The 23,148-nt window shown below is 43.8% G+C and overlaps 2 protein-coding genes across 7 annotated transcripts in view; one reads left to right on the top strand and one right to left on the bottom strand.

Moving 5' to 3' along the window:
- Nucleotides 1–12,509, top strand: part of LOC125711435 (beta-galactosidase-1-like protein 2) — a 20,890-nt gene extending 8,381 nt beyond the window's left edge. For 3 of the 4 annotated variants that reach the window (XM_048980320.1, XM_048980319.1, XM_048980316.1), the window contains exons 5-18: nucleotides 608–716; nucleotides 1,037–1,129; nucleotides 1,285–1,366; nucleotides 1,737–1,801; nucleotides 2,306–2,390; nucleotides 3,765–3,902; nucleotides 4,517–4,597; nucleotides 7,494–7,600; nucleotides 8,491–8,637; nucleotides 8,771–8,842; nucleotides 9,250–9,328; nucleotides 10,567–10,654; nucleotides 11,386–11,795; nucleotides 11,971–12,509. In XM_048980320.1, coding sequence (XP_048836277.1) covers nucleotides 608–716; nucleotides 1,037–1,129; nucleotides 1,285–1,366; nucleotides 1,737–1,801; nucleotides 2,306–2,390; nucleotides 3,765–3,902; nucleotides 4,517–4,597; nucleotides 7,494–7,600; nucleotides 8,491–8,637; nucleotides 8,771–8,842; nucleotides 9,250–9,328; nucleotides 10,567–10,654; nucleotides 11,386–11,795; nucleotides 11,971–12,068 — 1,654 coding nt within the window. In that variant the 3' untranslated portion in view covers nucleotides 12,069–12,509. The remainder of the gene's footprint in view (nucleotides 1–607; nucleotides 717–1,036; nucleotides 1,130–1,284; nucleotides 1,367–1,736; nucleotides 1,802–2,305; nucleotides 2,391–3,764; nucleotides 3,903–4,516; nucleotides 4,598–7,493; nucleotides 7,601–8,490; nucleotides 8,638–8,770; nucleotides 8,843–9,249; nucleotides 9,329–10,566; nucleotides 10,655–11,385; nucleotides 11,796–11,970) is intronic. The other variant, XM_048980317.1, reaches the window with a different exon arrangement.
- Nucleotides 12,510–14,959: 2,450 nt separating this feature from the next.
- Nucleotides 14,960–23,148, bottom strand: part of LOC125711437 (galactosylgalactosylxylosylprotein 3-beta-glucuronosyltransferase 1) — a 67,970-nt gene continuing 59,781 nt past the window's right edge. For 2 of the 3 annotated variants that reach the window (XM_048980325.1, XM_048980324.1), the window contains 3 exons: nucleotides 21,661–21,957; nucleotides 18,493–18,601; nucleotides 14,960–16,840 (listed from right to left, as the gene is read on the bottom strand). In XM_048980325.1, the coding sequence (XP_048836282.1) occupies nucleotides 18,515–18,601; nucleotides 21,661–21,957 (384 nt within the window). In that variant the 3' untranslated portion in view covers nucleotides 14,960–16,840; nucleotides 18,493–18,514. The remainder of the gene's footprint in view (nucleotides 16,841–18,492; nucleotides 18,602–21,660; nucleotides 21,958–23,148) is intronic. The other variant, XR_007383019.1, reaches the window with a different exon arrangement.

Raw genomic sequence — 23,148 nt, forward strand, 5'->3', positions numbered from 1 at the left:
ACTACTAATCATTTTTTATAATTTTATTTCATTTAAATATTTTATTTTGATTAATACTATGAATGCTTCGGAGATAACTGACGTGATGCCCAGCACAGTCATTGCCACTCTGCGTGATTGCGGACTGAAAATGGACGGTTCTTTTATTCCTGCGTATGCAGAAATGCCCAGTTCCTGTCCAAACAAATGCCTGTTTTTTAAATTACAAAAATGCATTTTAATTCATTTATCAAAATGAACAGAGATATTCGTTGCAGCCCTGCTGCTTGTGTTAAAAGAACTGCTAATGTATTTATACCATAAAATATCTTTGAAATTGATCTTCTTTGAAAAGAGGAAGTCCTCTCAGAAAAACAGGTCAAGATGTGTATCCACAGTGGCAGTGCTGCAAATTTTGTTTTTGTGGAGAATTTAGCCTGGTGTGTGTGTGTGTGTGTTTGTGGAGGGATGTGGAGGCCCTTTACCCTCTCAGAGTAGCATAGATGTTTTCCTCTTTAACCCTCAGATATAACGGTAGTATTAGCCCAGGCCTGAATCTTAACCCAAATGTCTGGTTTCTTCCAATCTAACTCAACTTTGAAACTATGCCATTTCCCTGTCCTTCCAGTTGGCTCCTGCGTGACAGGAACATGAAGTTAAGAACCACATATCCTGGCTTCACCAAAGCAGTCAGCTCTTTCTTCGATGAGCTCATCCCCAGAGTCGTCCCGTTACAGGTGGCAATGGTGTAAACGACTACCTTATTTTACAGTCCTGTGAGCTCTCTGTGTAAAACCATTGTTACGGAAGTTCTACAGCTAAAGAACATATTCGGCTCATTCGTATTAGTCCAGGTATGCAATCATCAGAATTGCACAAGTAAGGTAATCGGAATGTGTTTAGGCTGATGGGTTCACTGCAGCCATTGACTAAGCGTGAACAACATCATATTCTATGGTCCCTCGGTAATGAATTCCATGCTGGCCTGTTAACAAAAGACTCGTTCAAGCCTGTGACTGTCCAGTTGTCAATGTTACGTTTATGGTCTTTGTTTTAGTACATGAATGGAGGCCCCGTCATTGCATTTCAAGTGGAAAATGAATATGGATCCTATGCAAAAGATGGCAGATATATGTCCTTCGTTAAAGAGGTTTGTTACTGTTGTAGCGCCGTTACGTTCTGTTTTGTTAATGGTGCACGTGATTTTGGTTTAACGTGAGGAGATGCTGGGCACTGTCTTCAGGACATGCCAGCCGAACGGCACTTCCCTGATTTGTGGGACAGACGTCTGCTGTCCACTGACAGGCGCTGGTGTCCAGGGGAGTCAGGGAGTTGCTGTTGACGTCGGACAACCGGAACGGTCTGGATCAAGGGTCTGTGAATGGAGGTATTGTGCAGGCTGGTGCTCCCATGCATGTGACTGCGGCTCCGCCATGCTGTGTCAGGGGACGGCCGATGCCCTCGGTGCCTGAGCTGATCTGCTACACAGTTTTCTGCACAGCAAAGAGCTTTGAAACAATGTGATATTGTGAAAATACGCTATTCTACTAATACTAATAAAACTAAATTGAATTGAACAGGATTTTCTGCCAGCTTCCTCTTCCTACAAGACATGTGATGGGTTTAATCGTCCATAATCAGATCAGTCGTACTGAGACGCAGCCTTAGAGGATGAGACCAGTTTCTTATTGCCATCGTGTGGGTTCTTCTTATGAGATCAAAGTGCGGTTCTGTTTTTATCTTCTCTCCACCAAAAGCCCTGAAGACCTTGAACTTCCAGAAACTACGTCCTGCAGACATCCGACACCTGGATTCTTTACAGGTGAGCAGAGTAATCCTTTATTAACCAGTACTCCTGTTGTTTGATGTTTGCATTGTCTGTGCCGCATTCATTGGCATTGGGGTACAAACAAATTCAATGCTTGGATTACAGCAGCGTAAGAACTGGGATAGCCCAGGAACGAGCCGGCGAAGTGGAAATTGGTGAGAGGTCAAAATGAGGTCACTGGGCAGGGAATGCTGAGCAATTAGCCACTACGCTGTAGATCTCTGCAGTCATCTGCGAGACCCACATCTTAGAATTTCAGACCCCCTCATCAGCTGACGGCTGGCGACTTATTGCAGATGCACGTCTTCGTCCTGAAGCTGCAAAAAAAAATAAAAAATTGGCTGGAAACAACCTTGGGCACTTTCGTATTTCTGTGACTGTTCTAAGTATAACGATGCGGCTGGTGACTCTCCCGGTAGGATGGTGTGCTCTCTCATTCTCTTCTCTCTCTCTCTCCCACTTTGCACACTTTCACTTTCGCTTTCTGTTCATCTGCAGCCCCAGAAGCCGAAGTTGGTGATGGAATACTGGTCTGGGTGGTTTGACAACTGGGGTGGTCTGCACCATGTCTATGATGCAGATGGTGAGCCGAGGACACCTGGGATGCTTCACATAGCCGCTAAACCTTGCTTTGATAATTATGCTCCTTAAGGCACTTGTCTGTTCATGCCGCTGGTGTCTTCACACAGAAAGGTAGCGCTTCTGTATGGTCTGCATGAGACGCATGCTCCCCTCCCATCTTTTTTAACTCCCAGTGACACTTTGCCTCAATTCAAGAGTCAAAGTAAATTATCATCAACCACGCTATGGGATGCCTCATTCTGCCAGTGCATTTGCTGGCCATTACTGGGCCTTTGGAGCAAGAAATCCAAAGGGGTTCTCCTGGAGCAGCCAGACAAATGCTGCTCTAAGTGTCATTTGATTACTGAATTTCGCAGTGCAGCGCTGCGGCATCCATTTTGAAAACATTATTTTTTTGCGCTTCAGCTCTCTCTGTTAAGTGGTTTAATCATTTCAAGTACAAATGAAGGGAATTGTGCCGACAATCTGTGCATAATGCAATCTGATAAACATCTGCAACCAACATTGCTGATGAGAATGTGAATTACTGAGATGAGCTTAGCAGTAAATTAGAATTCTGCTGCCATAATATACCTATATCAGTGTTTCCAGTCCAGGTCCTCAGGGTCCCGCAGACAGTCCATATTTTCGTTCTCTCGTAGCTCCATACCAGTAGCTGGGAGGGAGCAAAAACATGGACCGTCTTGGGGTCCCAGAGGACCGGGTTGAGAAACACCGACCCATATGCTTATAATGTTCCATATTGTTGCCAATCTGATCTCCAAGAAGTATACTGGTTCTGGTTCTGTCTGCTTTTTGCCATATCATCCTTTACATTTTTATTTAGTTAGTAGATGCTTTCCTCCGAAGTGAGTTACATGTTTGAGAAGGCAGGCTCAGATAATGGGCAGTTAAGGGCCTTGCTAAGGGGCTCAGCAGTGAAATCACTCTGCCAACCATGGGATTTGAACCTGCAACTTTCTGAATACAGGCACAGTATCCTAACCTGTCAGAGGTGAATATTTGAAGTCCAGAGAGTAAAAATCCAGGCCAAGATTTTGTTTCAACCAACCAGTCCAGAGTACTCTGTAACTGTGACTCTTTATACTCAACTGGTTGGTTGAGACAAAATCTTGGCCTGGATTTTTACTCTCTGGACATGAACTGTCCACCTCAGTAACCTGCTGAGCCGCACACTATCATCAGCGGCTGTCAGCCATTTCATATTATGTACTTTAATGACTGGCTCCCTGCCACTAAGATTTCCCAGAGTAATATAAGGGGAGGGAGAGCAGGACATAGTGAATTGATGAAAGTCATGACTCCTAACCTGGGTGACCCCTCCCCGCATGGAGGTGTAGGTGTGGCTGTCTTACGGTCCTCTTCTTTACGGCAGAGATGATGCGGGTCGTCATGGAGATCCTGAACCAAGGCATGTCCATCAACCTGTACATGTTTCACGGTGGCACTAACTTCGGCTTCATGAACGGGGCACTGGGCAACCACCCGTACAAGCCTTTGGTCACTAGCTATGGTATGCCTTTTTCCTCATCTTTCTATAATCTGGAATTTTCCTGTAACAGAGTTGCAAGCCCTGATTCAAAATGGATGGGGTGGCTTGGTTGCGCGTAAGCTTAGTTTTATTTAATGGCCACTAGGTCGCGCTGTTACACCTTTTCAGAACTACAACTTGCAGAAAGCTCCGTTCTAATGGGAGCGGAGATGAAGACCGCCGTGGATGTGCACGTTTTTTGGAGTTAATCAGAGTACTACTCATAACTGCTATTTATTCCAAGCACAAAGTGTTACTCTGACAGTTGCATTTCTCACAGATTTTTTTCCTTATTCCCTTTGGTAATTGCATGGAGGTGGCGTCGGCTGTAAATTGTCAGAGAACATAAACAGGAATCTCTCCTGTGATTGTTTTGTGTGGGTGCTACACGGCACTTTTAAGCTATTGTGAATTCGCCATGGCAACTCCTCCTTTGCGAGTTGAGCGGCCGCGGACAGGGCGCCGAGATCGAATTAGGTCCGTTTTCAGCCGGGATGCAAAAGTGCTGAGCCAGCAGCAGCAGCACCACCGGGACCGAAGCAGGAGGCTTCTCGCATCGGCCCTAATTGCTGCCCTGAAAGATGCTTTCCTTGCAGATTACAACGCGCCTCTTTCTGAAGCCGGCGATTACACCACGAAATACCACCGTCTGAGGACGCTGTTCGCAGGGTTCCACAGTAAGCTCGACCGTTCGTAATGTTTCGACAGCCGTCGGTGCTGTTTGACCTGAACTGCACTGTGAATGGGAGGCGAATTTCAGTTTTTGTCTTTATGCATGCCGCCGCCTCTAAATGCTTATTAAGATTAAGGGTGTGTGCATATCACACCTGAATGCATGAAAGGGGGAATTTAAAAATACCTTAATCATCACACCACAAGGCATCTTAGTGTTACTTTAATGGAAAACTACACTTCGGTTTTCATTGCCATGTTCACAGGTCATTATTTAATTATGATATGCCTGTTATGGTGTGTAATAAGCCTATAGTCAGTTATCTAAAATGCCACCCAGGGGGTGGGAATCTTAGATAAAATTTGGCAATGAAAAATGGCACGGGTCATATTCTAGTAGAGAAAAAATATCTTTTGTTTATGGAGAATATCTGGAGCAATTCTGCTTATGAATTGAGCTATTTTACTCTCTAATCTTTATTAGTTCTGTAATTATCATTTCTTTATTGGTCATAGGCTAACAACATGTTAATAGCGGTGAAGCAGGTCACATTTTATTTGTAGATCGTGAATAAGATATATAAGTAATAGATGTTTTATGGTATCATTTAATAGAATTATCCATGTAGGAGTCATGAAGTAATGAGTTTGTAAGAGGTAATAATCAGTTTTGCATTTTATAAAACATAACATTTTTCAGAAGGAAATACCGTTATGTAATGTTAGCATTAAGAAACATAAGAACTTTACAAACGAGAGGAGGCCATTCGGCCCATCAAGCTCGTTTGGGGAGAACTTAACTAATAGCTCAGAGTCGTTATAATCTTATCTAGCTCTGATTTAAAGGAACCCAGGGTTTTAGCTTGCACTACACTAGCAGGAAGACTATTCCATACTCCTACTACACGCTGTGTAAAGAAGTGCTTCCTCAAATTTGTGTTAAAACGTTCTCCCGCTAATTTCCACTTATGGCCACGAGTTCTAGTATTTAAACTAATATTAAAATAGCCATTTGGTTGAACAGCATCCCGACCTGTTAGAATCTTATACACCTGAATCATGTCCCCCCTTAGTCTCTTTTGCTCGAGGCTGAACACATTCAGCTCAGCTAACCTCTCCTCATAAGACATTCCTCTAAGACCAGGAATCATTCTCGTAGCGCTACGTTGCAACTTTTCCAAGGCAGCAATCTTAGTCCTATGCTTTATAATTAGTGTAAAAAGACCTTTAATTTCTGGTGATTGCAGTTGGACTTTTGGAGAAGGGACACTCCCAGCGTAGTAGTGATACTGATGATGATAATAATTGATAATATCGATGTTAGTAGTGATTGTAATCTACGAAGTAGTTGCATTTTCTTACGTCAGGTCTTCAGGTTCACGCCTCTTGGCCTGTAGCAGTGCTGGTGATGGGTTAACACAGGACACAGGTCCTATAGCGCCAGCTCGCGCTCTGGATGGACAGGTCTGTCTCTCCCCAGAGCGAGGGTCTGTATTGATCTGAAGGCATCCTCACCCTGCCCAAGCCTCCCGGCACGGCTAAATCGTTAACAGTCGCACGGCGAAGTTCTGCCAGTCGGACACCTTTTAAACCAGCCCGGCTGGGTGGTGTGGTAACCCACAAATGAATGACTCAGTAGGCATCTTCAGACTGAAGCATCTGGACATTCTGTCGCCGTGGAGATGTGAGCACCTGCGGCCATGACGCATCGCTCCGTCCATCAGATGCGGCGGCCTCCTCTGCTCGGACGCGTGACGTCGTGAGCGAGTCACGCTAGCACGCTAGTAGCCATTAGCGACGTGTCAGACTCTTAAGTCTGCTTAGTGACATTTAAAGAAAAAAAAATAAATCAATCATCGTTTTTAATACTCCATTTTCCACATCTGGGACAGTGTCTTGCAGCCTAATACTGGGATTCTGTCAATTATTTAGTTAATTCGTCAATTATTTAGTTATGACTATATAGCTATTGATCCTGCTGTTGCTACTAAGCCATTCTCCATTCATTTAAAATTTGACTCGGATATTTTAACAGCTTATTATGGCTGTGCTGGCCTGCAAATGTGTCTTAAATGTGTCTTTCTGTGTAATATGGCTAAATCAACTTCCTGCAATTGCTCCATTACGTTACTGCAGACTGGCATCGTTAGCCGTCCACACTTGTGCTTATTAGTTTAACTAATTTGCATCAATTTAACTTGGTCCTGAAGACAAGCTCCAGTCAGGCATTCTTACCGGGCCTCTTAATTTAGCTGTGATTATCGGTTTGGTATTTAGTTCCTGTGCCCCGTGGGCACATGAGAATCGGACAGGAAGTGTTCAGCACTTCAGCGTCAGTGCATCTATTCCTCCCAGTTTGCTCTGCTATCGATTATATGGCTTTTAATGTCAAGCCTCACAGATGTCCTTGGAAATCATTTCTGGGGTTTTCTTGGTAAATTTTTTTATTTTTATTTTTTATTTCAGATATTGCCATCAGAGGCGTTTCTATGTTTAAGGCGGCGGCATAAGAGAGGCCATAACTCGCATAAAAATTATCATTAGCCAGTGATATGTTTTGTATCAGTGAGTGACAGAGGAGCGACCAATCAGCTTTCAGCTGCATTCAGTGCCCCTGTGTACAGCCCTGGTACCCATATGTGGTTAATTCCTCTTTCCATTCCATTATTTTTTTACCTTTTTAATTTAGTATAATGTCATTGTCTTGGCCTCAGCACTGAATTAACAGCGACATCTGTTTCAACAGTGCTGATTTGATAACCTTGCCAGCCATATTGGCTGTTTATCTTTTTTGTTTGTTTGTACTGGAAATACTGGGAGATTTGCCATGATTCCCGGTTTGTGTGGCCCATTTCTGTCACTTTGGATTCCTTCTCCCTGCATTTTATCGTGCATTTTTAGATGGCAATTTACCCATGATGCCTGCCGTTCAGTGGAAGAAGGTGTACAGGCCGGTTTCTGCCCATGAGTATCTTCCTCTGTGGGACATCTTGGAGTTTCTGGAGAAGGTGGGTGATGAACTGTCTGCCAAGTAATAACAATCTGATGCCTATCTAACTATGATTATCCATCCAGACCATTTAGTTTAATGAATTAGCATAATTATGGCTACCCTAAATGTAATGTTCTCATTTGTGTGTCCATAGATTTGTTCAAAGGAAAGTAATGACCAGTAGGAGTATTTGAACCTTTTAACCGTCATATTTCATTCGCGCCATGAGGATGCGGCGCGCGCGTGACGCGCGGAATGAGGATGCGGTGCAAGCATCACGCGCGGCATGAGGAGGCGGTGCGCATATGACGCGCGGCATGAGGAGGCGGTGCGCATATGACGCGCGGCATGAGGAGGCGGTGCGCATATGACGCGCGGCATGAGGAGGCGGTGCGCATATGACGCGCGGCATGAGGAGGCGGTGCGCATATGACGCGCGGCATGAGGAGGCGGTGCGCATATGACGCGCGGCATGAGGAGGCGGTGCGCATATGACGCGCGGCATGAGGAGGCGGTGCGCATATGACGCGCGGCATGAGGAGGCGGCGCGCGTGTCACGTGCGGAATGAGGACGTGGTGCGTCCGCACGGCATAAGTAATTCCAAGTGCCCTCCAACTCCAACGTGGGGTATATCCAACTGCCCTCATTAAGCCCCTCAGTGCCATTCAGGCCCTCAGGCTGCTCTTAAAAGTGAGGCCATGGAGGAGGTTGTTTCTCTCAGACACAACCCCCCAGCCGAGAATCAAGCACTTTGCTTTAACTGCTTTAAATGGTTATAAGACTAAGGAATATTTGTAGATTCTGTACTGGACTGTAGGTGTGGACAATGTTAGATTTGGGTCCATTGCAGTCGAGGCCATCAGGGGAAAATCACCACTGAGTCAGTGCTCTGTTGCCACCTCAAGCCTCATCAGTCAGAAAACCCCATCAATATGGAGAACCTGCCGGTGAACAACGGCAACGGACAGTCCTATGGATACACGCTGTACGAGACCAACATCACCAGCGGAGGAATGCTCAACTCCAGGAACCACGTGCGAGACAGAGCCCTGGTGAGTTTGACTGGTGCTCGGAGCAGAAATGTTCAAGTGGTGCGATAAGAATGGAAGATTTTGACATTGAACACCCACTGAATATAACGCATTGTTCCTGAATATACAATAAAGATATCTGTCTCCATTGTAGGTGTTCATGGACAGGCAGTTCATTGGCGTCCTTGACTACAACACAATAGAAATAATAGTTCCTAACAGGAAGGTATATCTACCTGTCTATCTCTGTCTATATGTCTGTCTAACTATATGTTTATATATCTATATGTCTATCCATTTATATGTCTGTCTTTCAGTCTATTCATCCTGTCTTACATCATTACACCTATGATGCTCTCATGTCACACACCCATTGTAGACCTTTGCAGATGAATGTGCTTCTCCACACAATGTAAACATGAAGCTCTTGACCTCCCAATGGGGAACCCCAATACCAAAACCTTCACGCTGCAATTGCAAGAACACGGGTCTGTGAAAGTTATCGACAGCATCATCGATTCAGCGCTCCTGAATCTCCCTTTACACGTGTGATGGCACCTAACCTTAAATCCGTGGTATTACATTACAGAGCCCGTTCCTAAAGCATGAATAAATGTTATTTTTCAACTCTAGGGCAGACGGAATTTAAGTTTACTTGTGGAAAACTGTGGGCGAGTGAACTATGGGAAAGACCTTGATGACCAGCGTAAAGGTATGGTTGGAAAAATAAACTCGAAATCTATTCTGATAAGATGTTCCAACGCACACTTCATAAATAAGAAATAAGAAATAGTTTCTGATACAGTTTAGCTTATTTTGCTTTTGCTGGCTAAATAATAATAATAATGACACTCTGTTGGGGGCGGTATGGTGGCGTAGTGGTTAGCATTGTCGCCTCACACCTCTAGAACCAGCGTTTAGGTCTCTGCCAGGGTTCCGTGTGTGGAGTTTGCAGGTTCTCTCCATGTGATCCAGGGGTTTCCTCTGGGGTATGCTGGTTTCCCCCCACAGTCTGAAAGCATCCTGAGGTTAATTGGAGTTGCCAAACTGCCCATAGGTGAGCGTGTGAGTGAATGGTGTGTGAGTGTGTCCTGTGATGGGTTGGCGCCCCATCCTGGGTTGTTCCCTGCCTTGCGCTCATTGGTTCCAAGATAGGCTCTGGACCCCCCACAGTCTTGAACAGGATAAGTGGTTTCAGAAAACGAATGAATGGATGGATGGACACTCTATTGATCTGTTGTAAGGAAAATCACTTTTCACCTATTCCATCTTGCTCTCCATGACACGCAGACACATATGTAGGTGAGAGCAAACTTGGCAGTGAAGGGCAGCCACCTGCTGCGGTGCCCATGGAGCCGGGGGTTAAGGGCCTCGCTCAAGGGCCCACAGACGTGACTATTTTGCCAATTCTGGGCTCAAACTGATGACCTACCGATCATAGGCACAGAGGCCGAGCCACAAGCGGTCCCCCCCCCGCCCTTCCCCCCACTATTTTAAAAACTGCTATTTAGTTCAAACAATGAAATACTACAAAAACTTATAAAATATTGTGAGGCTGTCATCAGGGAGTTATATTCTTATAACGGAAGAACCTAGAGCGTTTTTCGCTAAGACCAGGACATTATTAAGCATAAATCTTGTATTTTGAGCTTCTCGTATGGGTTTTGGAGACGGTCCCAGATCGCATGATGTTCGAATATGATAAGGATTTCATTTAACAGGGCAAACAATGGTGCATGGAAAGTGCTCCACATAACCAATTAAGAAAGATTATGTAGTCAGATTCCCATCCCGCGTTCCTCAGCTTCATAATTATCTGTCCATATCCCTGCTCTGTATCTAACGAATTTATCGCTGTACGTTTTTATCTGGTCTTCTAATGTAACGATATAATAGTGTAATACTCAGCATTGTGTTTCATTAAAGTCCTGAAGTGTGATACCTTTTTAGGTTTGGTTGGTGATATTCTACTGAACAAGGAGCCTCTGAAAGGCTTCAGAATGTACAGTCTGGACATGAAGTCGGACTTTATTCAAAGGTGCGTGTGCTATTTGCAGCATTTCTACCAGTTATGATAAGGTTCTGCTTTAGATAATGGCAGTATTGTTATTACAGGACTGTATTGTTCAGTTAAATGGATTTAAAAAAAAAAACAAAAAAAACACTGTGCCTGTCAGCACATGCCGCCATGGATTAACACACCCCTTCTTCCTTTGGACGTTTATACGCCCTGGAGAGACCCATAAGGTCTGATTTTAACCGTGCGTCCACCATCGGCGGCTACAGCGTAATCGCTCGGCCGCTTACTTGACGTTGACATCTGGCTGCAGTGAGGTGACCATGTCCAGAGAGCCCCTGTGACAGAATCATTATTAGGTGTTAGTAATTTGAGGTTTTTATTTCGGTCCTAATTCTAAATGAATCCTATTCTCCGAACTGACTGTGAGAATACCGCAACTGCTGAGTTATAAGCTGCTTAATAACAAGGGGTATTAAATTTAGTTAAGTATGAAATTTCCCTAGTTTTTAATCAGGGTGCTTTTGTAATTTTGGGTACATTTATCAGCCGAGCATTTATGATTTGGTATGTTTTATATACATTTCTCTCATTTTCTCATTTGCTCTAATGTCACTTAAAGTATTACTTATTGGGCAGGCCTGCTGTTGCTTTTAAATGGAGCAGAAGCAGGTGTGTCGAGACGAAAAGGACAGATTTAGGCCACGGTCCTTCCAGTGTTAATCTGCGGCTGATTTCTCTCCGTGTGTCAGACTGAGCTCCGGGTCCTGGAAGCCCATTCCGAAAGTTCCCTCCTTCCCAGCATTTTTCCTGATAAAGCTGTACATTAGTGGGTACCCAGCAGACAGTTTCATACAGATTCCGGTGAGACCGACACGAACGCCTCTGCCACCCCCCCCCCCCGCATCACTAACGCCGGCTTGTTGCTGGTCGCACGCCGGGCAGTGCGATGCGACATACTTGCCAAAAGTCATTCAAAATGCTTCAAGAATTGATTGTTACTGGGAAATATTTCATGGAGGTTTTATGCTAATTGCATCTACAGGGCTGGAAGAAAGGCGTGGCATTTGTGAATGGGCAGAATCTTGGGCGGTACTGGTCCATTGGGCCGCAGCAAACTCTTTACCTTCCGGGACCCTGGCTCAAGACTGGAATGAATCAGGTACGTCTGGGCTACTTAGCGATCATAGATTTTAGAAATGAATGCATCGAACGCTCACAATGTCTTCATAAGCACTCTGCTTACCACATAGTGTCAACATTCTCAAGATGCTATTCTGCTTCATTTTGTCTGACCTACACTGCATGTTTTATACTCTGTTTATTGTTTGTTTCAGTTCATTTTGTTCGAGGAACAGGAGTCCGACTTCAAAATGCAGTTCACCAACAATCACGACCTGGGAATGACTGTCGACGTTATTTAAAACCCCTTTAGCCAATCTGCCCAGCTGCTGCGCATATACGCATCTTTCCGTGAGGGTCACTTCACCGTGTTCCCGCCACACTCTTCGGAGTGTTTTGAGTGTGAAACCCTCACGCTGAAGTATAGGCACTGTGTGCTTCTGTTATTCTTGCAAGGTCGGAATTTCAATTGAAAAATGATGCAGCTTATTTTGTATTCTGAAATATTTTTGTTTTGATTTTAATAATACATGTCTGGATGTAAGTTTATTGTATGTTGACAGGGAGCCAAAACTGGTTTTGGTCTTTTTACCCATAATTTTTGGTATTTCTATAGAACTGAAGACGAAATGGTGTGATGCATTAAACGTATGCAGATAATGTAATCATGTCACAACAATTACACTTGAATTTACAATTAGCTCCTTTTGGAAACGCTGGTGTTTTAAAATGCAATAAATACCTTTTCTCGTGACATTTCAGTCCTGCTGCATCTCCCAGTGATTCATAAATCCTTTGCAACAAAAGCATTTCTCTGGAAATGTTAAACAGCTGCAGCCAGTAACATAATGAATGCAATCAGGTCAGTCATTGATTCACAGCAGCGTCTTTAAGCAGAAAATGTGTTTTTCCATGTCTTTGTCAGGTGATAATGGCAAATGGGAATGTTTTCTGAGAAAAAAGGCAAAAAGGCTCATTTATCCTAAATATCAATACATGACCTAGTCCAGTGTGGTTAATATATTTCTGCATTCTTCTTCAGAACTCTAACTGTGCCGGACTTGTAATACTAAACCGTATCCTTTGATTTAAGATGGACCTTTTTCCGTAAATGTGATTCTGAGTTGGAATCGGGTAAATATTTCAGCCGCAATAACATTTGACAAGCAGCTCATGCAGCCGAAATACTGAGGGGTGGGGGTGTGGGATTCTAAAGTTAATTTTAAATTGTAAAAGCAAGTGAAGAATGAAACCCAAAAATGTTTATTTTACAGAGGCTCATTCAGATGTTGAGCAAAAAACTAATGATTGCTTCAGCTACTGTAAATAGACATTAGTTTTTTTTTTTTTTGTTTTTTTTTTAGCACTTTGCTTGAAGAATTTTCCAATTTCAAAGAAGAGGTGTAGAATATAGCTGGAGTGTTATATCCCTGAAGTGCCTTCATCAGGGTAGGAGACCAGGTGTGTTGACTCCGTGTCAGGCCTCCCATGCTGAGCCGCGGAGCTCCCCCTGGTCAAGCTCTCCTCTTGTCCCCAGACAGCTGCCACGGGCCCCGGCAGCCCACACCGTGCTCTCAACAAGACAGACGGCAAGGCCCCGACACGTGGGGGTTGAAGGTCGGGGGCATTTTCTACAAGGCTCATCTTATCTCTTCGGAGAAAAACAGACATTTTGAAACCCCAGCTTGCCAGACACTGACAGCTGCCTTTGTAGCTTCTGCCATACTTTACATAAGGCAGTTATGTATAATGCATTATAGATACATTAATAATGCACTGCAATGTGCTTATAAAGTATTAGAAAAACAGCTATAACTATTTATAAAACAGGCATAACACATTATAACCATGTTTTATAGGGCATTCGTAACGCATAAATTATCATTTATAGTGCACTATAGATACCTTCATTATACAGACCATTGTAATGCATTACAATGACTGCTTTAAGTAAAGTGTTAAAAAAAAAATTCTAGTTTATTCGGAATGACTTAATAAAACTGCGCCTGTCCAGTGTGGGTTCAAACGGGTACAGAAGAAATATGTAAAAAAATTGTTAATAGCAGTTTAAATAGCTGCTCTAGGAGATACAGAGGAGATTAACAGCAGACAATGATTACAAACAGCTGCCTAATCATCACAAACATCATTCTGTTGATTTCGACTCATTGCGCTCCCTTTAAATGTGGGGCATGTCCTCTTCTTTTTTAAGGGATTCTCTTAATGCTTTGTATTTATTTCAGTAGCTTTGACACTGTTGAGTGGTTCCATTAACACTAAAATGGGCCCTTTTGACTGTGAATCGCACAATAACACAGTCCTTGTTTCCGTGTCGTCCTTTATGAAGTGGGGAAGGGGTGAGTGGAAAGTTGTCCGAGTCAGTGATGTCATAAATGTACACTGGAGCACTGAAGGGCCGGGATGTCGAACACAATGGCTTGCAGGGTTCTAAGTGACATGCAGTCTAGCTATTTACGGCCACTGCACGCCAGAGTCGGTCTGTGTGTGGCAGCAGGTGTGTTTAGGTAGAACACAGGCTGTCCCAGCGACACATTCAGGCGTCCACAAGAGCATGGAATTCCCAGAAATCTCGCTTACGCCGGGACTGAGTCGGTACAGCTATAAGGAAGGAAATTCATCGAGCATCTGCAGTTTATTTTCAGGTGGCTGGTGGTCTGAGAGGCACTAATTAGAATCTGAATGACTTTTGAGGCATCTGTAATGTGCGAAGGGAAAAGGGTGGCAGCCAATCACAGCTCAGTAGGATTTTACCCTCCTTAACCGAAACTGAGAACCAAAGCCAACTAACACAAATACGGGGTGCGTTGCAACAACATAATCAAATTTTGATATCGTACTGACATTGATATAATTAATGATCAATGCAATACATTTAATGCAGCTAATGTTAAATAAGACGTTTCCAAGCCTCAAGTATGTTAAAATCTAACAACTTAACTGACCATCACTGCTCTTTGCTTCTGAAATGTCAGTTGAATCAATATCAGTATGATCTAAGACATCAGCATATGCAAAAGAGTCTTTACCAGCAGTCAGAAGTCAGAATTTAAAGCATCTGCATCCTGCCATTTCTCGCTCAGTTTAGTCTGGCGACTCCCACGCGGACTCCGAGACAGACGTGTGACACACGAGACACGCAACCGAGACCAGACGTCGGTGTGTGTGCATCGAAGCAGCAGTGAGTTCAGCCATCTTGAACACCATTTTTATTACTTTGTGCTTGTCTTAATATTTTTTTTTTCCCACAGATTAGTCAAGAATTGTCACAAAGTGTGTAACAGCACTGACATATGCCCCGGAAAGAAAAAAAAAAAAACAACTAACGTGTCAGGAAAAAGAGAAGATCGTGGCGTCTGTGAATAAACAAACACTGCAGTGGGAACCGCTGCCTACTTGCCAGTTTTGACAGTGTCGTTCTGTACAATCTGCAGTACATTCCTACAGTGTGAAACAAACACGCTTGAGACAACGAAATAACTTAAATAGAGACAGATGGGTGGGAATGCTTCATCTGTGTGTGCTCTGCAGCCATCTGCCTTCGCCTCTTAGACCTTGACATCATCGCTGGTCTGTAGCTTAACTGAGACAGCTGCAGGACAGTGCAATTCCATGGTATTACTCCCAGACTCTGGGAAAGGAAATTTTCAGTGCTTGTCAATAGAAAGACCACATCGTCTACAAAATCTATAATATTCCCATTTAAAGTCTGATAATACTTCTGACTGAGTGCTCTTTATAAGCACCAGGTAACAAAAAAAAAAAAACCTTCACAGAGAGACTTCATTAACAGCGGTCATAAATTAAGATATGTCGGTCATTTTTAAACTCTCAATAAAATTATTACACATTTACATAAATACAGTAAAAGAAACAGAAGCACATTGACCTAATTATAAGCAGTGGGCAACAAAATGTTTGCGTTTAATAAATTTACCTACACATCGTAAAATTTCCAGGGTCGGAAATAGAGTAATTCATATACACATGAATTTCACAATCAATTGTACCATTTTTTTTTTCTGATCATACCAATATTTACACTTGAATCTGAATCTTACGCCGTGCTTCACAATCACAGCAGTTTAAGAGTACTCGTTTGCTATGTGATTTTCTCCTGAAAAAGTCGTAGGGGGGTTGGCCGGGGGGGGGGGGGGTGTACAAAGGCTGCAGTACACACTCAGTGACATTTCTTGATATAATGTACCGTTTTGCCAATACCCGGATTTTAAATACAGACAGAAGTCAGTAGCATTGGACTAGCAATAAAATGTAAACATCTACGAATTAAATTAAAAGCAGGCATAATGTTAAAAGAGGTATGTAAAAATAAGACATTCCTTCCATTTTTATATTTTCGTTGGGGTTGGTATTTGCTGGATAAAAATGAGCAGACGGAGATATTTGTTTTCTTTAGTTTTCTTATCAGGTGTTTGGGTGGGGCACTTTAGCTATTCGTTTTTTGGAGGGCAGGTGAATATGTACCTTACAGCCACGTTTCCCTCCTGTGTACGAGTGGAGCGGAAAGCCTAGCTTATCGCTTGTTGCCGACTCCAGTGAGACAGATACTACTTTCCACTAAGCAGTTTCAAATCCAAAAAAAAAATATATATATATCATTCTAGGTTCAGGTGCAAAGGACCGGCTTGCAGGCTCTGGAGGAGAGAGGTCTGTGATTGTCCTTCTCATGAGTCAGTGCCATTGCTTTTGATTGGTTGACACATGATGGGGTTGGCGCAGTGTCCTCTTTCCCGATTGGACGACATGGCTGCCACGGTGTCTCAACATGCAGATGCAGACGCCTTTGTCCCTCGCTCTCCAATGGGCTTGTCTTCAAGTTCACCTCCTCGCTTCGTATTATTTTTAGACTAAAATAGATTAATATTGCCATGTTGTATTAATCTGTGCTTTACTATTGTATATGTTTCAGTTGTTTTTTTTGTTTTTGTTCATTATTAAAAGAGTTTGTCGTTCTCAGGCAGCACATTTGGATTGGGAGAGTCCAAATATTCTGGAGATCTTGCGCAGGGTGAGACCTCCTTAGGGGTCCCTTCCAACAGCAACCAGCTGGACAAATTGGAGAGAAAACAATGCATTGCATTTATATATGCTCTATCTATATAGCAGTCAAATACAATGTTTAAGGCTATTTATCTAGGTAGTATGTGTACAATTTAACATTAGAACTTACACAAATTAAAAGTAACACAAAAACTAACAGTAATTTCTCCAGTTCTCCAAAAAGTTACTGATATCTTCTTAGATGGCTAGATGAGCACCGCTTCAGTTCCCAAACTCCTCTCCTCAAGGGCACCTCAGCCGTTCCATGTACATGTTAAATTTCACCACCAGCTCGATCGATTGATCGATTGATGGATTTTAATCACTCGATGGGGTTTGATTAGCCATAGGAGATGGGGTAGCGGTTGAGTCAAAAATACATAGGGTGCTGCAAGTGGGGGGTGATTTTAGGAGTTTTGATATGACTACACCGACACTGACAGACATCATAGTTTTAGACAAACATGAAGATCATTCAAGCATCATTTGCTCCTATAGGCCGATATATACAGAATTGTGCAGAAGTCTCAGGCAGTCACATTTATAATAATATAAATCACACAAAGGTGTACATTTACTAGAATTTTGATTTAATGAAGGATTCTATTGTATTGGCTTCCCGATAGCGGTCGTGGCCTTGCAGATGTGTCAACTCGATTATTTACGGTGCCAAGATATGTGACAAAGCAAAGGAGGAGAACGTGAAACACCTCGCCATTCTCATGTCACGCCGTGAATTAACATCAGTCGGCGATCTCCCTTCTTTCCGAGCACGGGGTGACTCAGAGAAGACGATCTGTTTAATAATGTTTGCACTTGGAGTCTCAGATGTTTGCAGAGACATTGGGATGAGTCATCCCCTTTTTATGTGTGTGAAATAATATTGTGAATGAAATCCTAAAACCTCATTTCTGACAGTTTCGCAATTCCTCCAGTTAAATGTAGCTTTAGGGTATAATAATTCTTCTTTCATTTAAGAGATGGAAGTTTTCGCTGGTGTTATAGTTATGCTTAACGGGTCTGATTTCATTTGTTATGACCTTTGAGGCTTGCTGTAGCTGACTGTGTGTTTCTTAAACTGTAAAATATTGCTAGAAAATTGAGTAGGCACAGAAATTATTACCATTTTACAATTTTAAGTAAGAAATGCCTCAACATGCAGTTCTTCTATAGTGAATATCCAAACTGCTTATCCTACTTGGTCACGGGGGGTCTGGAGCCTATCCCGGAAGCAATGGGCACGAGGCAGGGAACAACCCAGGATGGGGGCCAGCCCATCACCGGGCACACTCACACATGCACTCCTACGTGCAATTTAGCAAGTCTAATCAGCCTCAGCATGTTTTTGGACTGTGGGGGGAAACCGGAGTACCCGGAGGAAACCCCACGACGACATGGGGAGAACATACAAACTCCGCACACATGTGACCCAAGCGGAGACTCGAACCCGGGTCCCAGAGGTGTGAGGCAACAGTGCTAACCACTGCATCACCATGCCGCCCCTCTATAGTGAGCATGACGGTTTCTAACGAAATACTGAGCATTGGTTATTAATATCGGGCAGTGGCTTTAACTCTCATAATGCATATATCACGCGTCAGAATTTTCACTTTGTGATCCATGCAGGTTTGTGACGTTTATAAGAAACGTGTGTTTACCAGCATCGAAAAAATACGGCTGTCAAATCTCCACGTTGGGATCTGTGAATCCTTTCTTGCCCTCGTTCACTAAAACCGGTTTTTCTGTCCTGGTGTGCCATACGAGAATCTGTGGAATGGGGGGGGGGGGGGGGAGGGAGAGAGCAGAAAGAGAAAAAAATGTAAACGGATACCAAAGGCTATGCGCTGACCATCCCACACGCAGCTCTACCTAGCAGCAGAAAGGTAAGCTTGTATCGTATTCAGTTCAAGCCTGCATGACAACGTGATACAGGAATCATTTTCCATATACGGAGAGTTAGGAGACACGTGCAGCTCACATTTACTTAACATAGGCCTACCAGTCCTCTTTCACTAGGTTGACCAGATAATCCATGTCAGTTAGGACACATTGAGCTACTTCAGGTTTTAAGAACTTTAAACTGAAAGGGTCCCGTGCTTGGTTAAATAGTTCAGTCCTTCTTATGCTTTGACTGGTTTGTTTCCTTGATTGAAAGACTTATCCAGCTGTTTAACATTAGTGACACATACATGATTATAGGAGACTGACCAGTCCTGATCAGTACACAGCAAGAACTCAGCGATTTAGTGAAATCCATTTTTAATTTAAAATAAAATGGTACTTTACAAATCCAGTCCGAGCTCAGCATGTCCACCCTGACATTGACTACCTGGCGATCCGATTTTTGGCAGTTTTTACATTCATATTTCTGCAATTTTATTTCAACAGAAACATGTGATTAGAAGCCTTTTTCCTACCTATCAGGGGAAACTTTGGGACAATTTCCACGTTTTATATGAACTAGTAAATTCGTTATAATACTTGTTTAGGGTGGCAAAGCCAGGACCCTCCAGATGCTTTTCAGAGGAATCTCTGCATGTTAAATCATCAGCTGTTAATAAGCACATTTACGCATCTTCTTCAATGATTACCTACCATAATGACGCATAGATTAGCACCAGTTTTAGGGATCAGTCACAATCTTGCTCTAACAACTGAGCACAACGAAATTTCTTTCATAGTATCATTTCGCTTCATAAACATTAGCAAGCTTCATTAACATTTTGTTTCAGAAAACCTCCAAGCGTGACCTAAGGGTTGATGTATCTCTGCTGTGAATTTGTAGTACCTAAGATGCTGAAGTCAACACTTAGCAGAAGCCACTTTGGCAGCAATTAAAGCACATTTATAACCAGATTTTGCAATTTACACAAAATCCCGAAGCTGTTTGTTTCCGCCTGTCCCTGCCAGCTTTGACCAGTCCCTGTACGAGTGATTTCCCAGTCTCTAACATCTCCAGAGGATGCAAATCCACACTCTCATTTATACAGCGAATATCTAAGTAGGCGTGCATGTTTATTCGGCACGTTTGTACCGCGTATCTTGCCAACGGTGTGCCCTGCCTTGCGCCCCATATACACCCAGGATTTGTCTTGGTGCGTATCTTACAGTTTCACTAAAGCAACTCAATTTTATGTGCCATGTCTCCTGGCAGTAGAGCTCTGTTGTAAGAAACCCAAAGGGTCCACACTCTCCGTGGCTCCTGGGACTCTGGGCTCGCCTTACGGTCCCCGTTGCTCTCATGGCTTGTTCTCTGGATGAAAAGAAAGCTGCCTTGTTTTTTCAAACATCTGCTCGTACTTTTAGCAGGAGACGACGGCGGCACAGGACGGAGTAACAGGGGCGTCTTCTGCTGAGGATATGAAGCTGGAATGAAAGTGCGATGGCCCAGGTGTGCTCTGTGTAGGAGGCGATGTAATGCTCCTCGCATCACCGAAATCACAAGCACTGGTGCATCACCTGTATTGTCTTTGGTTAAGAATACGCGTCACTCTCTATGGGGGAAAATAGGCCTTTTAAGCTTTAACATCTGATTCTAGATGCTATTCTGCAAGCTCCCTAAAAACTTCTGCATTTTGCTTTCGAGACGAACGACTCCTTCCAAACCCCTAAGGTGAGCTTCAAAGGAGCATTTGATATTGATCCCTGTCGTCAAGGCAACCTAGGTGCTTTGCATTGTGCTGCACGGGCAAATATTCACGTTTATAACGCGGTGGACGGGCACGGGGATACGCACAGGCATGATTTACTTCCCAGGAGGGGGAATAAAAAATGAGAAATAAAAATGTGTCGTGGAGCAGAGCATCATCTCTCCTCCTTATCCCTCTCAGAGTGGCCATGCGATCGCGCACTTTCATCGCATCTCGTCGCATCGCGTGAATAATGCATGGCCGCTCGAGACGCGTCGCTGCCTCTCGGCCTTCGTGCCCAGGCATAGAGGAGGTTAATAGTACCACTCACACCTGAAGCGGGGTGATGTGTGGCAATGTGCCCCCGTCCTCCGTTCCCTCCCTCTTCCCCCTGGGTCGCTAACACCTGTCTCTGTTGCTTCTCTTCCACGACCCGCTGCCCCCCTCCCTCCCTAGCAGGGGATGGCTGTTAGCATGTTTCAGCCCAAGCTGCGTGAATTTTAACGTTGGAGATCCCCTCTCCAACTCCCCCTCCCCCATCAGCATGATCGCATGGCCCAATGATTGACCCTGCTCGGCGATGGGAGTTTACGGTGGAGATCACACAGCGTGTCTAAGTGCTCCTAGACCTATTCAAGGGCTAACCGGTCATTAGCTCTTCGTTTGAACCCTAAGTTTCCTTTAAATAATGCCATGACATGTCATTTTTCACAGGATTATTAGCAGACACCTATATATGTACTGACTTACTATATGCACAGCAGCGGATTCACTTATCTGGGCTCTAAGCTGACATCGGCATGGACACTAAAGTGCTGCTGATTTAACTGATCCATTTAACCCGAGGTGGGCCAGGGCCCTGATGTTTTTTGGGGGAGGGGGGCTAGGCTGTAGCCTAGACAGCCTATGCATTAATCTGCCCCTGCTTATGTGCAACAATTAGGGGCATGTACTGGGGCGGGGCCACAGGGGCCCAGCTTAAAGCTGATTGGCCGACATAGTGCTCCTTCCCAAGTCACATTAGCTAATGACAAACTGGCCCCTACTATGCCCTCGACCAATAATCACCTCTGGCTATAACAAAGAAGGTAAAAGGGCGTATGGATTTGCTCGCAACAACATGGTTTCCATAGATACAGCTGAAACTCAAACTGGTTAGAAATATCCACTACCATCTTATACCCCCGGTTCTCTCACCTTAGTGCAATTTGCTGCTTTGGGCTCCAGATCATTCAGGGTGACCAGCTCCCTCAGCAGGCTGCTCTCCTGATAACCACCCTTCACGCCCCGCAGCTTAAAGTATGCTTGGGGCTTATACAGGATGAGGCGCAGGTTGACGGCGAAGCCGGCCATGTCGATGGCGAAGGGCCGGTGCGGGTCAAACACCGTCTTCCAGCCGTAGACCTTCCCGGCGGCGTTGACCTTGGGTGACTCGTAGCGGAGGCCACCCACGAAGGCCACGGGCCACACAGACACCTTCCTGGTGGAGCGCATCTGTAAGAGGAGGGACATATTTACCTATACAGCTCTGGAAAAAATGAAGAGACCACTCGATGTGGTTTAAGAATCTGCAATGTTAAATCCTGGTATAAGCCTTGTTCTGCTCCGTACTGAGCGGCAGGTTGCTTCCAGGCTCAAAATTTCTAAGACAGCAGTACGCAAGAATAAGGTGAAGTAGGAGACACTGAGAACAACCAAAATTAGCCATGGAAGAGGGCAGAAGCAACGTTCTAATGCCAGACCGGTCACTTATCCGACGGTGCCTCATAAATCGGAGGATGACATCAACTGACCTTCAAAGAAAATGGGAAATGTTAAGTGCACTGTTAGGACAGCTTGTAACTGGCTCTTAGATGTAGGACTGAAGACTCAAAAAGCAAGAAAGAAGCCCTTCATGAATGAGCAACAGGGAGCAGCCAGGCTGGAGTTTACATAAAAGTGTATATATCTTATACAGAAGCATATCTATAAACTGAGGAATGAGTGACACTCAAAATTTCGCTGTGGTCTCTTAATTTACAACATAATGTTAATAACAATATGAGGGTCATACTTGGCTAGGAAGTGTCCGTATAACATAGATTTCTAAAGGTAAAATTGGCAAAGCTCAGTTTAACTGAATTAATTTTTATTGTGCCTTTCACAACACTTAATGTATCAAGACATTTACACAAAATGATGCATGAAAGGGAGAGATAGAAAGCCAGAAGACAATAAAAAAGTTATGGTCTCATAGTCATGTCATAGTGATGTGAGCCATATGACAGTAATCTATGGTCTCGTAGTGATGTCATAGTGATGTTAGCTGTGTGACAGTAAGCTATGGTCTCATAGTGATGTCATAGTGATGTGAGCCATATGACAGTAATCTATGGTCTCATAGTGATGTCATAATGATGTTAGCCGTGTGACAGTAAGCTATGGTCGCATAGTGATGTCATCGTAATGTTAGCCATGTGACTGTAAGCCATGGTCTCATAGTGATGTCATAATGATGTTAGCCGTGTGACAGTAAGCTATGGTCTCATAGTGATGTCATAGCAATGTTAGCCATATGACAGTAAGCCATGGTCTCATAGTGATGTCATAGTAATGTGAGCCATGTGACAGTAAGCCATGGTCTCATAGTGATGTCATAGCAATGTTAGCCATATGACAATAAGCCATGGTCTCATAGTGATGTCA

Source organism: Brienomyrus brachyistius, chromosome 17, assembly GCF_023856365.1.
Source record: "Brienomyrus brachyistius isolate T26 chromosome 17, BBRACH_0.4, whole genome shotgun sequence".
In the NCBI taxonomy this organism is placed as follows: domain Eukaryota; kingdom Metazoa; phylum Chordata; class Actinopteri; order Osteoglossiformes; family Mormyridae; genus Brienomyrus; species Brienomyrus brachyistius.